Genomic DNA, 13,940 nt, shown 5'->3' with positions numbered 1-13,940 from the left:
GCAGCCTGTAAAAGGAAAAAGAAGGCGTATCAAAAATGGCTACATACTAGAACTCAGGTAGGCAGAGAAAGTTATGTTGAAGAAAGAAACAAAGCCAAACAGATAATTGCAGCATCCAAGAATAAATCTTGGGAAGACTTTGGAAACAGGTTGGAGACTATGGGTCAAGCTGCTGGAAAACCATTCTGGAGTGTAATTAGCAGTCTTCGAAAGGGAGGTAAGAAGGAAATGACAAGTATTTTGGACAGGTCAGGAAAACTGCTGATGAATCCTGTGGATGCCTTGGGCAGATGGAGGGAATATTTTGAAGAGTTGCTCAATGTAGGTGAAAATACAATCAGTAATGTTTCAGATTTCGAGGTAGAATGGGATAGGAATTATGATGGAAATATGATCACATTTGAGGAAGTGGAGAAAATGGTCAATAGATTGCAGTGCAATACAGCAGTTGGGGTGGATGAAATTAAGTCGGAACTCATCAAATACAGTGGAATGTCAGGTCTTAAATGGCTACACAGGATAATTGAAATGGCCTGGGAGTCGGGACAGGTTCCATCAGACTGGACAAAAGCAGTAATCACACCAATCTTTAAACATGGAAACAGAAAAGATTGTAACAACTACAGAGGTATCTCTTTAATCAGCGTTGTGGGTAAAATCTTCTCAGGTATTGTTGAAAGGAAAGTGCGAGTATTAGTTGAGGACCAATTGGATGAAAATCAGTGTGGGTTTAGGCCTCTTAGAGGTTGTCAGGACCAGATCTTTAGCTTACGGCAAATAATGGAGAAGTGTTATGAGTGGAACAGGGAATTGTATCTATGCTTTATAGATCTAGAAAAGGCATATGACCGGGTTCCTAGGAGGAAGTTATTGTCTGTTCTACGAGATTATGGAATAGGAGGCAAACTTTTGGAAGCAATTAAAGGTCTTTACATGGATAGTCAGGCAGCAGTTAGAGTTGACGGTAAATTGAGTTCATGGTTCAGAGTAGTTTCGGGGGTAAGACAAGGCTGCAACCTGTCTCCACTGTTGTTCATAGTATTTATGGATCATATGTTGAAAACAATAGACTGGCTGGGTGAGATCAAGATATGTGAACACAAAATAAGCAGTCTTGCATATGCGGATGACTTAGTTGTGATGGCAGATTCGATTGAAAGTTTGCAAAGTAATATTTCAGATCTAGATTAGAAATGTAAGGACTATGGTATGAAGATTAGCTTCTCCAAATCGAAAGTAAAGTAATGTCAGTGGGAAAGAGAGAGAAACGGATTGAGTGCCAAACAGGAGGATATAAGTTAGAACAGGTGGGCGGTTTCAAGTACTTAGGATGCATATTCTCACAGGATGGCAACATAGTGAAAGAACTGGAAACGAGGTGTAGCAAAACTAATGCGGTGAGTGCTCAGCTACGATCTACTCTCTTCTGCAAGAAGGAAGTCAGTACCAAGACTAAGTTATCTGTGCACCGTTCAATCTTTCGACCAACTTTGTTGTATGGGAGCGAAAGCTGGGTGGATTCAGGTTACCTTATCAACAACGTTGAGGTTACGGATACGAAAGTAGCTAGGATGATTGCAGGTACTAGTAGATGGGAACAATGGCAGGAGGGTGTCCACAATGAGGAAATCAAAGAAAAACTGGAAATGAACTCCATAGATGTAGCAGTCAGGGCAAACAGGCTTAGATGGTGGGGTCATGTTACACGCATGGGAGAAGCAAGGTTGCCCAAGAGACGCATGGGAGAAGCAAGGTTGCCCAAGAGACTCATGGGTTCAGCAGTAGAGGGTAGGAGGCGTCGGGGCAGACCAAGGAGACGGTACCTGGATTCGGTTAAGAATGATTTTGAAGTAATAGGTTTAATATCAGAAGAGGCACCAATGTTAGCTCTGAATAGGAGACCGTGGAAGAATTTTATAAGGGGGCTATGCTCCAGACTGAATGCTGAAAGGCATAATCAGTCTTAAATGATGATGATGATGATATGTGTTAAAAAATTAAAAATGAATGTAAATGAAATCTCTCTCTCTCTCTCTCTCCCTCACACGCACCCACCCACACACACACACACATACACACACACACACACACACACACACACACATACATACACACACACACACACACACACACACACACAAAGATGTTGTACTTACTCTAAAAATGTGGACCTGTAGTTGAAAGCAACTCAAAGTTTAACTAATTTGCACTGTTGTATGCAGATTTCAATGAAAGACAAGGAAACAGGAAGAGGGGGAAAGAAAAAGGAGAAATACAAAGGCAAAATATACCAAAATACAGAAAAGAATTCCAACCACAGCATGCAGTGTTGGAATTGGGTTAAAACAGAAGAGCTGTACATAGACAATGGGTGTGAGCAAGTAGGATATTGGTAAATGAATGAAAGAATGAATTACCTGTGACAAATAGGCTACACAAAAACATCAGCATTAATTTAGCGTCAGAGGTGCTTTCTTTTAGCATGGTAAACATAATTGTTACAAATTCAGTAAATAAGTAGTTTCAATCATTTCCTTTAGAACTCCATGATAATATGATCTTTCTACACCAAATTTGTAGAAGTGTTCACTTCTCATTTTGGGCTAATGTGTTATGTGAATGTGCATAGCAAGAAATAACTGATGTCAACTGTTCAAGGATGATCTGGATCAAATGATTTGTTATGAAGAGGTCAGCAGACAAGTTTTTAGCCCACACACTGCCTGTTGTGTGACCTTATTACAATAAGACAATAATGTGTACCACTGACACTACTTTTGCCCAGCATGTGGTGCATTTGGAAAAAAATGAGATAATGTCATCAGATTAGTTATTACTAAATGTAGTGTTAGCACTTTAGTCCGCTGGTCCCTTCATTTATCTTTTGTCATGGCAATATTGTAGGAGGGAAAAACTTAGTGTATCTGTCTCATTGTACTGTTGAGGGGTGAGTGAAAAGTCAGCACATACCAAATGAGATCAGAAATGTTCTACAATAAATCCTTATCCACTCAGGAAATGGTTACACCTCTCTGCCATCCCATTTATGTATACTCATGGCTGAACTAAGGTACGCAAAATTTATTAAAAAATATGACATGTTACTTAAATCCAATGTGTCAGTGATATGTTGAGAGACAAGCAGACAAGCCTCTTTTTAGGATTTGTGTCAAAAACTGTCATTGAGTACCAAATGACTTTTACCTGCATTTCGATGTTTCACTAACACAGAAATGTGTCTGAACAGTCCGTGAGAGCTGAGCAGTAGAACTCCTTTCTTCTTGACCACTTAAGCAGTTGTAAGCTTCTGTACCACACTATCAGCATACACATCCATCAGGTGGCCATCAATTCCATAGCCAAATTCCAGGTACTTAAAGTGGCAGCTCTTCATGAACGCACGGTAGGCTGGTATTAGCAGGGGGGAAAAAAGTTAATTGCATCCCTGAAAGTATGCTACCTTTTAAGTCTGATAGCTGTTTGAAATGTGAATTCATCTTTTACTGGTTGTGGCTTTCCACTGGGCTTGTATTTATACCCAAGTTGTAACAGTTCCCATGTCCCTTCTCAAAGTTCACAAGAGCAGTAATATTGTGTCATATATATCAGATCTGAATGTCACATGCCTACCTAGCAATTTTCATTCTCAAAAGCCTTCAGGGGTCAGAATTTTCACAAACAACAGTATGACTTGTATACAACAATAGTTCTGTTCAACTGTGTACCATGCATACAGTGTCAGTTACATGTTCAAGCTGAAAATCAAATATAAAATTTTATTTTGTAACATTTATGTAAAAATAGTAGTCCAACATGTAACTTTCTATCTACCTGAAAATCTTGTTTCTTATTTATTTTCACAATTTTACTGCTATGTTTGCTACAAGTTGAGTGCCTGGCATTGCTTGGGTATGTATTTATTTTATTGTGAATCATGAATTATGCTCCTTTGTCACCCCCATCCCAACCCCTTTGAGAAGTAGGTGTTTCTTACCTACACCATGGTTCTTTCCAGAAAGTGAGTGACATAGGTGCCAAGTACGGTTGAAATTAACCTGTGGTTTAGGAGGAGATGTGGAAGATACCAGGTAGTTATAATTAAAGTGCAGCTACTCATAAATGTCCAGTGTGAGTTGTAATTATCGTATGGCAGAAAAACTTGGTATATATGCTGAAGTGTTAATGCAGGAACCAATTTATGCTGGGAAAAAAAAAAAAAATTAGTTCCAATTTTGGCCACAAGGTGCAGATCTGGCACTATACAGCATCTCGTCAATGTCTCCAGTGTTCATATTGAAGTGTGTAAGCAACAGTTAATAACAAAATCAACATTATGCCTTTCTCACATGTTTGACCTTTTCTGACCATGTCCTGTTCCTAATACATTACACAGGGAAACATTTCTGGAAGTCTTTCTTGCATTCACAGCACCAGATTTGTATGTGGCGGCCACAACTGGATCTAATTTTTTTCTGCCATAAATCGGTTCTGTGTTACCAAGTTTCAATGCCATATAATTATGGCAGCCCACACTGGAACTGCACTTTCATTATAACCACCTTGTACAGACATACACTTTTATAATATGTATGGATTGTGTTACTGATAAAGAAGTGTAGTTGAATAACAAATAAATCTTCTATTAGTTCATCTCCTTCTTCCCTCTCTCTCTGTCTGTCTCCTCCTCTCCTTTTCTGGCCGTTCTCCCACCCCCCATCTATCCATCTCCTACTCTCCCTCCTCCCCCCCGCCCCCTCCCATCTGTCCATCTCCTCCTTCCCCCTTCTCTCTCCACATTATCACCCCCACCCTAACAGGAGGTTGCTTGTCACTTCTTATCTCAACAGTATTTCTTTTCAGACAGCAAGTAGTATATGTACCAACTTTAGTTGAAATTGACCTAGGGGTTTAGGAATGGGTTTCCATCCATAGCTTTGCCAGTGTACGCACATCACATATCTTTAACATATTACACCTTTATCTTGTGCAAATTTCACCCTGCAGTTTCATTTTCACGTGGCTCAATGTTTATGCTGTCATCCCTCCTCAACTGTGTGTTGTATGATGATATATTTTTGCGAGTACATTCAGCGGTATATGTGTATACTGTCTGCAGAATGTGTTGCATATAGAGTTAGTAAAGAAGTAATAAGTTAAAGGGTCATGCCTGATGTGGCAATTTTACTGCAAGAACAGCAAAAATGCAGTAAGTGATAAACACTTTTCTTTCATCTTTTTTAGGTGTGCCAGTAAGAAAAAGTCTTGTAAAGGTTTGAAATTATGTGTAAATTTGGTTTCAAATCACTGAGGGCCCTTATTCTCCACTACCCGACAAATATAATCTGGCTATTTGCTTGCCGTGAGCTGCACTCCTTTTTCAACCCCATTCCCACCCCCACCCCTTTGAGAGGTAGGTGATTCTTATTCCTACAGTGGTTCTTACCAAACAGTAAGTGCCATGTGTACGAAATCTGGCTGAAATTGATCCAGTGGTTTAGGAGATGTGGAACATACCACAATGTCAACATAATGTTAAAACCAATCTTTCTTCCTTAAAACCAGTTTCAGAGCATGTATGGATTCATCAAGAAGATGAAAAGTTACACAGTAATTGTCTTATCTAAGGAAATTACCAAGTAGAAAAATGTGCATTTCATAGTATACTCTATGTGAAAATTCCTGTACTGAGAACCATAAGGACCTAAAGCACACTATCGATGAGCCCACATTTAAGTGAATATCACAGAAACCAGTGAGACAGCTTTCTGTGAATGTTCATATATACAATGTGGGGCTACAGCACAGATAAACCTGACACACCATACGATCAAGCACTGTAAGAAGCATGACTAAATGCTACAATCTCACAATCAGCATTATGTGGTTTAGGCCCTTATGGTTCTCAGCACCTCAGTTTATTTCTTCTTGCATTCCTGTGTTAGGAAATTTATCAAGCACTTCTCTGGTAGTTGAGTCATATAGATTAGACATGTATTTAATACCATACACCATACAAACATCTTTAGCATTACATGACAGCCTGTTTTATATTAATCATAAATTTCCTTGTTTCAGCTTACCTGGACGGACTTCGTTTTTGCAGTGTCTCTAGAAAATTTTGAACTCATTTTTGGTAAAGAGTCCCTTGATCATTATCCAAAACTCAAAGCTCTTAAGGATAAGGTTTTCAGTTTGCCAAGAATTCAAGAATGGATAAAGAAAAGACCTGTAACTGAATTCTAAGATTTACCGCTGTTATGGAATGTGTATTTTAAGTCACACTATGCTTTCAGAAAAACTGATACAACATATGAAGGAACTATACCTTCACTTCAAGATAAAAATAAATTATAACTGTATTACTTCTTGCAGGAGACAAATACAATGAAGTTCAGTAATCATATATCACTTATGTGGATGCATCACAAATCTATGCATTGCAGTGAAAATTTTTTTTAATTAGTCGGACATTTTTTGTTAAAATGACAGACAGCATTACATACTCTGAATCACATTTTGTTCACAGTGTAAAGCAAAGATCAAATGGACAGAGAATAAGATAGCAGAAACTTTTTTTTCTGTTTATATCAAATGGTCCTTCAACATTGTCCATTTCTGAAGGTTTTTTTCAACAGCTGATTGTGAGAAACAATGACTTTTGTCTCTGTTAGAGAAGAAATATTGATGGTTAGCTGGCCATCTAATGTCTATATTACAATGTAAATTTATTTTTTACAAAATACATTGATTGTGTAACTACAGAATTTTTTTTTTTTAATCTCACAGACAACATATAAATTTTGAGCTTCTTTTCTGTAGAAATGATGCTGTGGAGATAAAGTTACTTATTTTCTGTTTCCTATTTATAGCCTTCTTAAGATCAATTTCTATACATGATCAATTCCTATGTACAATGCACTTGTGAAGCTATCAGCAGTTTCCATTAACAGGCAAAAATGTCCTAACGGGGAAAATAAGAATTTTGTGTTTCTCTGGAACACATCTGATAAAATTATTTATGACAAAGTAAACCTGACCCTAAACTGTAGTTCAATTTATTGTACTAGAAAATAGTTTATTCAAGCATCACTAGACTAAAGCACTGCTGTTTGTGAAAGTAATAAGCTGAAATGGCCCACACATGCTGATAAATTTACTATGCAGTTTGCTTGGAGTGAGAGTACAGTTAAATCTATTTTTTGGTTCATACAAAGTATTTCAAATGCAAAGGACAGTGGTCCCTAAAGTGAACATTTGCAGCAATACAAACCTCTCCACATAATATCAGTTATTGCAACAAGTTTTGTACATTCTCCTGGGAAAGAGATTGAGAAGTATCAGAGCAAGTTAAAAATACTGTTGTTGTGGTGGCAGAAATAAGGAACTAAGCTTAAAGTATGTAGGATTAGCTTATATTAAGCAAATGCAGGGAAAGAAACCAGGTGTGGAGCCAAGGATCCATAAAACAATGTATATTTTTACATACTCAGTTTCCAAATTTTTCAGATAACTTTCAGAGTCAGTTAGTGTAAAATTTAAAGGTCTCAGAAATTTTAGAAAATTACATGTCTAACACACAGTACTTTTCAATTGCTTGGCCAAGGGATGGACTTGTCACCTGACTGCAAAGCAATGATGCCCATTCTCAGGCTGAGTCTACCGGATGCCAACACGAAATCTGACAGGGTTCATGACAACCATAGGAAGAATTGTCAAACCACAGAACACTGAGTACGGCATGACAGAAGAGACAGATCCTTGGTTAAGAATTAGGTTACAGAAAGATTGATTGTTCTTTAACATAGACATAAATGACCAAAAAGAAAAAGCATGCACACCATTAAGCCATTGTTTGCAGATCTCAGTTGACAATGACAGTGCTAAATGACCTTATACTAATGAGTGCACAATTTACTTTTATATAGTGTAGATTATGACATCCTCAAAACTGTGGGAGCTTGTCACTATAATGTTTCTTAACTCATTTGCATGCTACATGTGCTTCCCAAATTTATTGGACATTATGCTAAAGCATTGTACTAAGCAGTACTGTAAACAAATTATTAGTATTTTATTGTATTAAAACATTATCTATTTTATTGTTGTTTTTATTGAAACTTTAGGCACTTTCACATATTAAAACTATCAGCGATGGCAAATTCTATTTCTGGAGAGGTGGGGAGGTAGTTACTGAGAATCTACATACTTCGGCGTCACAAACAAATTGTGACACACATGCCCTTCCTCCCAAGAACCAAAAATTGGATCCTCGCCTCATGGAAACTGGGGACTTAGTCAAAGAAATCATTCTCTCATTTTATTGAACCTGTTTAGCAGAAACAAGCAAATTCTCTCCAATTGTGGGTGAACACACTGTAACAAGGAACAAAATAATAGACACAGTTGAACACTGTGCCAATACTCTCTTCAGTGATATAATTTGGAGATCCGGTTCAAAGTAGTCACTGCATACTACTTCCTGCCATTAATTTAAAGCATCATCAACCCCAATACTAGTTTGGAAACTGCTGTGCTGTATTAGGCACCATCATATACCCTTGCCTTCCCCTGATCTTTGAAGTGACTCACCCACCCAGCTACAGAGCAACCTAATACTTAATGTGTACTCTAGACCACAGTGCAACTTTGCATTTCTCACATTCTATACAGATCATTGCCAGAGGTGAAAGACACAAGTGACAAAACACCCTAGGACTGAGTAGCAATATAAGAAAATATTGTACTGCTATCCATCGCAGGGATCTGAAAATACCACCAAATTGTGTTACATGTCATCAGCTAAGTATCTGCTGTGAGATGTATATTCATTACTACCCCACCCCACCCACTCAACCTTCCTGTCACCCTACAAAGCTCCAGCACCTGCAGTCTCCTCAGCAAAATAAAAAGTGGCTCTGTAATGTCATTTGAGCCTCAGCACTGCAAATACAATAATTTAGAGACCTTAGAATTCCACATATACTGTAGAGTATAAAATCAGAGTTCCATTCTGGGCCAATAACTCAAATTTCACAAACAGCAGTGTACTTGAAGAGCACGTATTTCTGATAAACTAAATGTTTAGTGCCTATTTTTGTATGTAAAAATACCAGAATGTAGAGAAACCTGTTTATAAAAAAATGTGTCACACAAGCTATCTAAAATGTACAAAATGACTGTCACATGCAATGAAGAAACACAAAAATATATTCAACCAAAACTATCTTGAAGTGATGGTTATTATTTAATGGACACTTAAACAAGGTCAATGAGGAGAGCTACAAAATAAACTTGATGGCCAAGTTCATTGAAAAATACTATTACCTCTTGCTACTGTTGCCATTCCCCATTACTACTATGTTCTTTCCTCATTGCCCTTCTTTCCCCTATGTTCTCCAGTTTGTCATGTGGCCTTTTTCCTTCTCTCCATCTTTCTTGCCCATAAATTGGCCGAGCTTCTTATTTACAACAGAATACCAAATTGCATTCACAGAAGGAATCACTAATAAAACAAATCAGGTCAAAACAAAACAAATTATCACATTAGTATTTCATGAATGGCTGAAGGTGAAGATTCAGTAACACAAAATACCAAAGTCAGAATTGAGGTCACTAATGTGAATGGTAAAGACAACAGTAATACGTGCAACATTCTTCTGAAGGTAAACAAAAGAGGATAAAACTCCAAGACAAGAGGTAAAAATTAAAACTAAGCTCAAAACATCTTTACATACTCCAGACAGGTAATGGAAATCATAAACACAACCAAGAGCATGCATTTTCTCAGCCATATGGAGTGAGATATTGAACAATTACAGCATAAAGGTCAGACAATAGCCGAGGAAAATAATGTAGCAGCTGTGGTACAGACAAACATACGAAATGGGTGAGAGTCAGGAAGTAATGGGAGGCAGGATGTGGGGAGACAGGTGGCTTTCAGTGGCAGGAACAGAATGAAGACTGAAAAAAATATCAATCATAAACAAAGCCTGACACCAAACCTACCATCACCATCTGTATACTTCTGGCCAACTACATTTAGGACTCATAATTCTTTCTCTTTCCAAGGTCAAATCTATATACAACATGGCACCATACCATGTTAATCTGTTTATGGTACATTTAAAGGAATCCTTCCCATCTACTTTGTCTAGTTTAGATTCATTGATGACACCTTCCTAACCTGTGCAAAACAGTTTCTGCTCTTTCCTTCAGAACCTCAATATCTACTTCCTAACTTCTTTACTTCGTCCTTCTCGAGTCAGTGATCTACTGTCCTATATTTTAATTTCTGCCTCTCAGATAACTCCATAAAAGTCTATGTCCATGTCGGACAGCACTGCCACTTTGACAGCTGTCACTCATTCTACATTAAAATGGTTCTCGATTACTGTCTTGGCACCGGTGAATGTTACATCTGCAGTGGGAAGCAGGAGTCAGCCAAATATGCTAATAACCATGCCAGCACCTTTACAGACTCCAAGCATCCTGCCAAGCTAGCCCAAAAACAAATGCCAGTTATTCCTGTAGCACCATCAACCCTGTAGTCATTGTGAAGCAGTCACTGATCATTACTTTTCTTATCACCAAGGCCTCGCGAAAACTTCACTGCATTTTTCACCAAGGCTTTGACTACCTCCCATCAAGCCCCGAGATAAAGGATATCTTACCCAAAATCCTACCCTCATCTCGAAAGTAGTACTTTGTCACTTAACCAACCTGGCCTGCTTCCAGTACTGCGCACCCCAAATCATTCCATCTGTTCACAATCTAAGTGTAACAAAACCTCTCTTATACATCCCCCCTCCACTTTCTTCTGCAATCAAGTCACAAATATTTCCTACATTATAGAAGGTAGAATTGTGTGTGAGAGCAGTTACATTATATACCATCTGTGCAGCATTATGTGACAACTAGACTGCTGTTGAGCATGAATTGGCACTACAAAATTGTTTGTTAACTGCAAACTTTACCAATCAGTTACTGAACATTCTGCACACCATATCAAGGATGACCACAGCTGTTTCAGTACATGTGCAGTGTGGACTCTCCCTCCACTACTTGCTCATCTTAACTGCATGGATGAGAATTGGCTTCCATTCATGTAACACTCCTGATGTAAGGCACCAATCCACTTCCCACTCGCTTATATTTACCCTCATTCTTCCCTCTACAGTCATTCAGTCATTTAACACACCACACTTCCTCTTTCCAGATCTTATACTCACATTCCTCCTGCCCCCGCCCTCCCCTCCCCCGTTTTACAAAAGTTAACCTTTTCTGTCATCATTTTGCCACTCAGAGTTGCTTGTCTAACGCTCCCTCCTCAATCTACTCAGTATCCTCCTTGCTACTGCATTTGCGTCTGTGCCACACATTAATTGACTACAGGTATGTGGTTGCTTTTCCTCAATTTTGTGAGTTGTTTCAGTCCCAGATTTTTTTTGTGAGACTTTTTTAAGCAACACTGTTCCTCATCAAAGTGAATATGATGACCATGAGATGATGACTAAACTACTATACTGGTGTACAATGCAACATCAACTGATGTATAAGCATCTGTACTATACTGCAAATGCGTTTTATAAGCTTTGAGCATGGTCTTCAAGTAACAATAAATATTCTAAATATGAGGCTTAAGTGAATCCAAAGCTTCATTGCAATACCCAGCTTAGTAATATGAAGCATGTTTTCATAACAATAAAACTAAATCGTATGCTTATTTCATCAGTGACAGTACCACACATGAGAGCAACATTATGTATCAGTACAAATGCAACCATGTTTCATATTGGCCCATCATCCTTCACCAAAACTTTAAATGGCAAATATATGCAGTATCAAATAATGGAAAATCCACAATGGAATAACAACAATATGGAAAGGGTAAGTTGCTACTCACCACATAAAGGAGGTATTTGCTTGCAGACAAGGACAATGAAAAAGACTGCTAAACATTGAAGCCATTGGACAAAAAAATCCTCCTTGTAAAATAGGAAACACACACCCATCTACACCAGCACAACTTAAATACATGGCCACTGCTTCCAGCTGCTGTGGCCCTGAGACAGTAGGGTGTGTGTGTGTGTGTGTGTGTGTGTGTGTGTGTGTGTGTGTGTGTGTGTGTGTGCGCGCGCGCGCGCGCGCGCGCGCGCGCGCGCGCGCGCGTTTTTCTGACTCTGAATGCTTCAATGTATGGCACCTGAGACAGTAGGGTGTGTGTGTGTGTGTGTGTGTGTGTGTGTGTTTTTTTTTCTGAAGGACTCTGAATGCTTAAATGAATGGCACTTTTCCATTGTGCCTGCATGCAGTTTGGCGTGTGTGTGTGTGTGTGTGTGTGTGTGTGTGTGTGTGTGTGTGTTGAGTAGCAGTCTATCCTTCTCAAATATAGGAAATATTTAATAAGTTCAACAACATGTGGGTGAGAATTTACTTTAAGATACACTGCTAGTTTTTATCAGTTCTCAATTTCTTATGATTCAGGTGTTGCTGTTTAGCTTCTGCTTTTATCTCCTTTTCTTCACAATTAACCTTCTGACCTAGTTTGATACTTTGCCAGTTTCTCACCCCAGCACTTTTCTTATTGGTTCTTACTGATTTTCATTGAGTGTCTGTTCCTCTTTTGACTTCTATTATTCTGAACACTATGTGACTGAATAATCATGTCGAATTATCATCATTTTTATGTTCCATTTTAAATTAGGTCTCTTATTTCTTTTACATTCCCAAAGACTTGTTTCTTACCCACCTGGCTGTATCTTCTCGCTTATTCACTGCCTCCTCCTGAACAGCACAATAAGATCAGGAATTCAAAGCTCATATAGAAAATTCCAATTGTTAAACACTCTTTAAAACAGAAAGCTTGTATTTATTTTTTGTTTGAGATTCCACATCACACCCTCACATGCTTTCTAATTTCCTTGTTGTAGCACAGTTTTTCTAACTGTTTATTCTGAGCTTCATTTTTGCTAGACGACAGTGAATAACGCTGAGCTATAGCTTTTTTTTTACATTCACATATGCCATACCAGAAATACAAAGCATATGTATTATCCAAAAATATATATTTTAAAAATTTTCAGATCTTTTGATCTGAGATTAAGTTTATTGGTAATCTGCAAACTGATGCTCAGCTATTAATAAAATACATGTACTGAGCACCAATGATAAAATGAAATCCCATACAAGGCTTCATGCAGACATTTGTTTTACCAATGTTGACTGTGCTGTTTTTATATTCTACCTGTTAGAAAAATTCAAACATTAGTGACACAGCACTTCATTATTAGGTTTAAAATGTAACTATTGAAGAAAGGAAGGGCAGATCACGTGGCATCCAGGACAAGAGGGACCAGTGAAGCAAAGATGTTTCCTCATCCTCCTCAGAAAGGATAGGCACCTCTCATCTTGGGGTATTGCCAAGCTGCCCCTTTTTTTATCCTTCTCCAACTTAGCCACATTTCCTCCCTGTGGAAGCAACTAAAAGCTCCGAAAGCTAAGATTTTTCTTGAGTACCTTTATTTCTGCCTCTCAGCAATACTTAGAATTTCACCTCCTGAAGATAAATATCAGACAACGATTCCATCTCCTTACAATTTTATTATTTTAGGTTTTTAGCTGTGTAGTCATGCATGGGGTAACCTGAAATTTGAGTTAAAAGTACCCTTATGCATCTGAAGCTACATTCATCTGACAGTGAATATCTTTTCACAATTTAGTAACATCTGTAAAGAAACTAAGGTCATTTTGTTCTAGTTTAGTTTTATCTTTGATGCCAAGGAACTATAAAGAAACCCTGGCTCACTGATGAAACACTGCAAAAAACTTTGACGGTGGTCCAGAATGACATTTTAGAGAATGAAGCAGGAGAGATGTACGAAATCCTAGAAGAAAATTAGGGGCAACTAACAATATTTATTTCAGCAGATGGAATTACGCTG

The 13,940-nt window shown here is 38.2% G+C and overlaps 1 protein-coding gene across 1 annotated transcript in view; it reads left to right on the top strand.

Moving 5' to 3' along the window:
* LOC126457020 (glutathione S-transferase-like) overlaps positions 1-9,209 on the top strand; it is a 350,438-nt gene extending 341,229 nt beyond the window's left edge. The window contains exon 6 of the mRNA XM_050092991.1: positions 6,076-9,209. Within this exon, the coding sequence (XP_049948948.1) occupies positions 6,076-6,243 (168 nt within the window). The 3' untranslated portion in view covers positions 6,244-9,209. The remainder of the gene's footprint in view (positions 1-6,075) is intronic.
* Positions 9,210-13,940: the final 4,731 nt, after the last annotated feature.

Source organism: Schistocerca serialis, chromosome 2 (genome assembly GCF_023864345.2).
Source record: "Schistocerca serialis cubense isolate TAMUIC-IGC-003099 chromosome 2, iqSchSeri2.2, whole genome shotgun sequence".
NCBI lineage: Eukaryota > Metazoa > Arthropoda > Insecta > Orthoptera > Acrididae > Schistocerca > Schistocerca serialis.
This window is presented reverse-complemented; position numbering and strand designations above follow the sequence as displayed.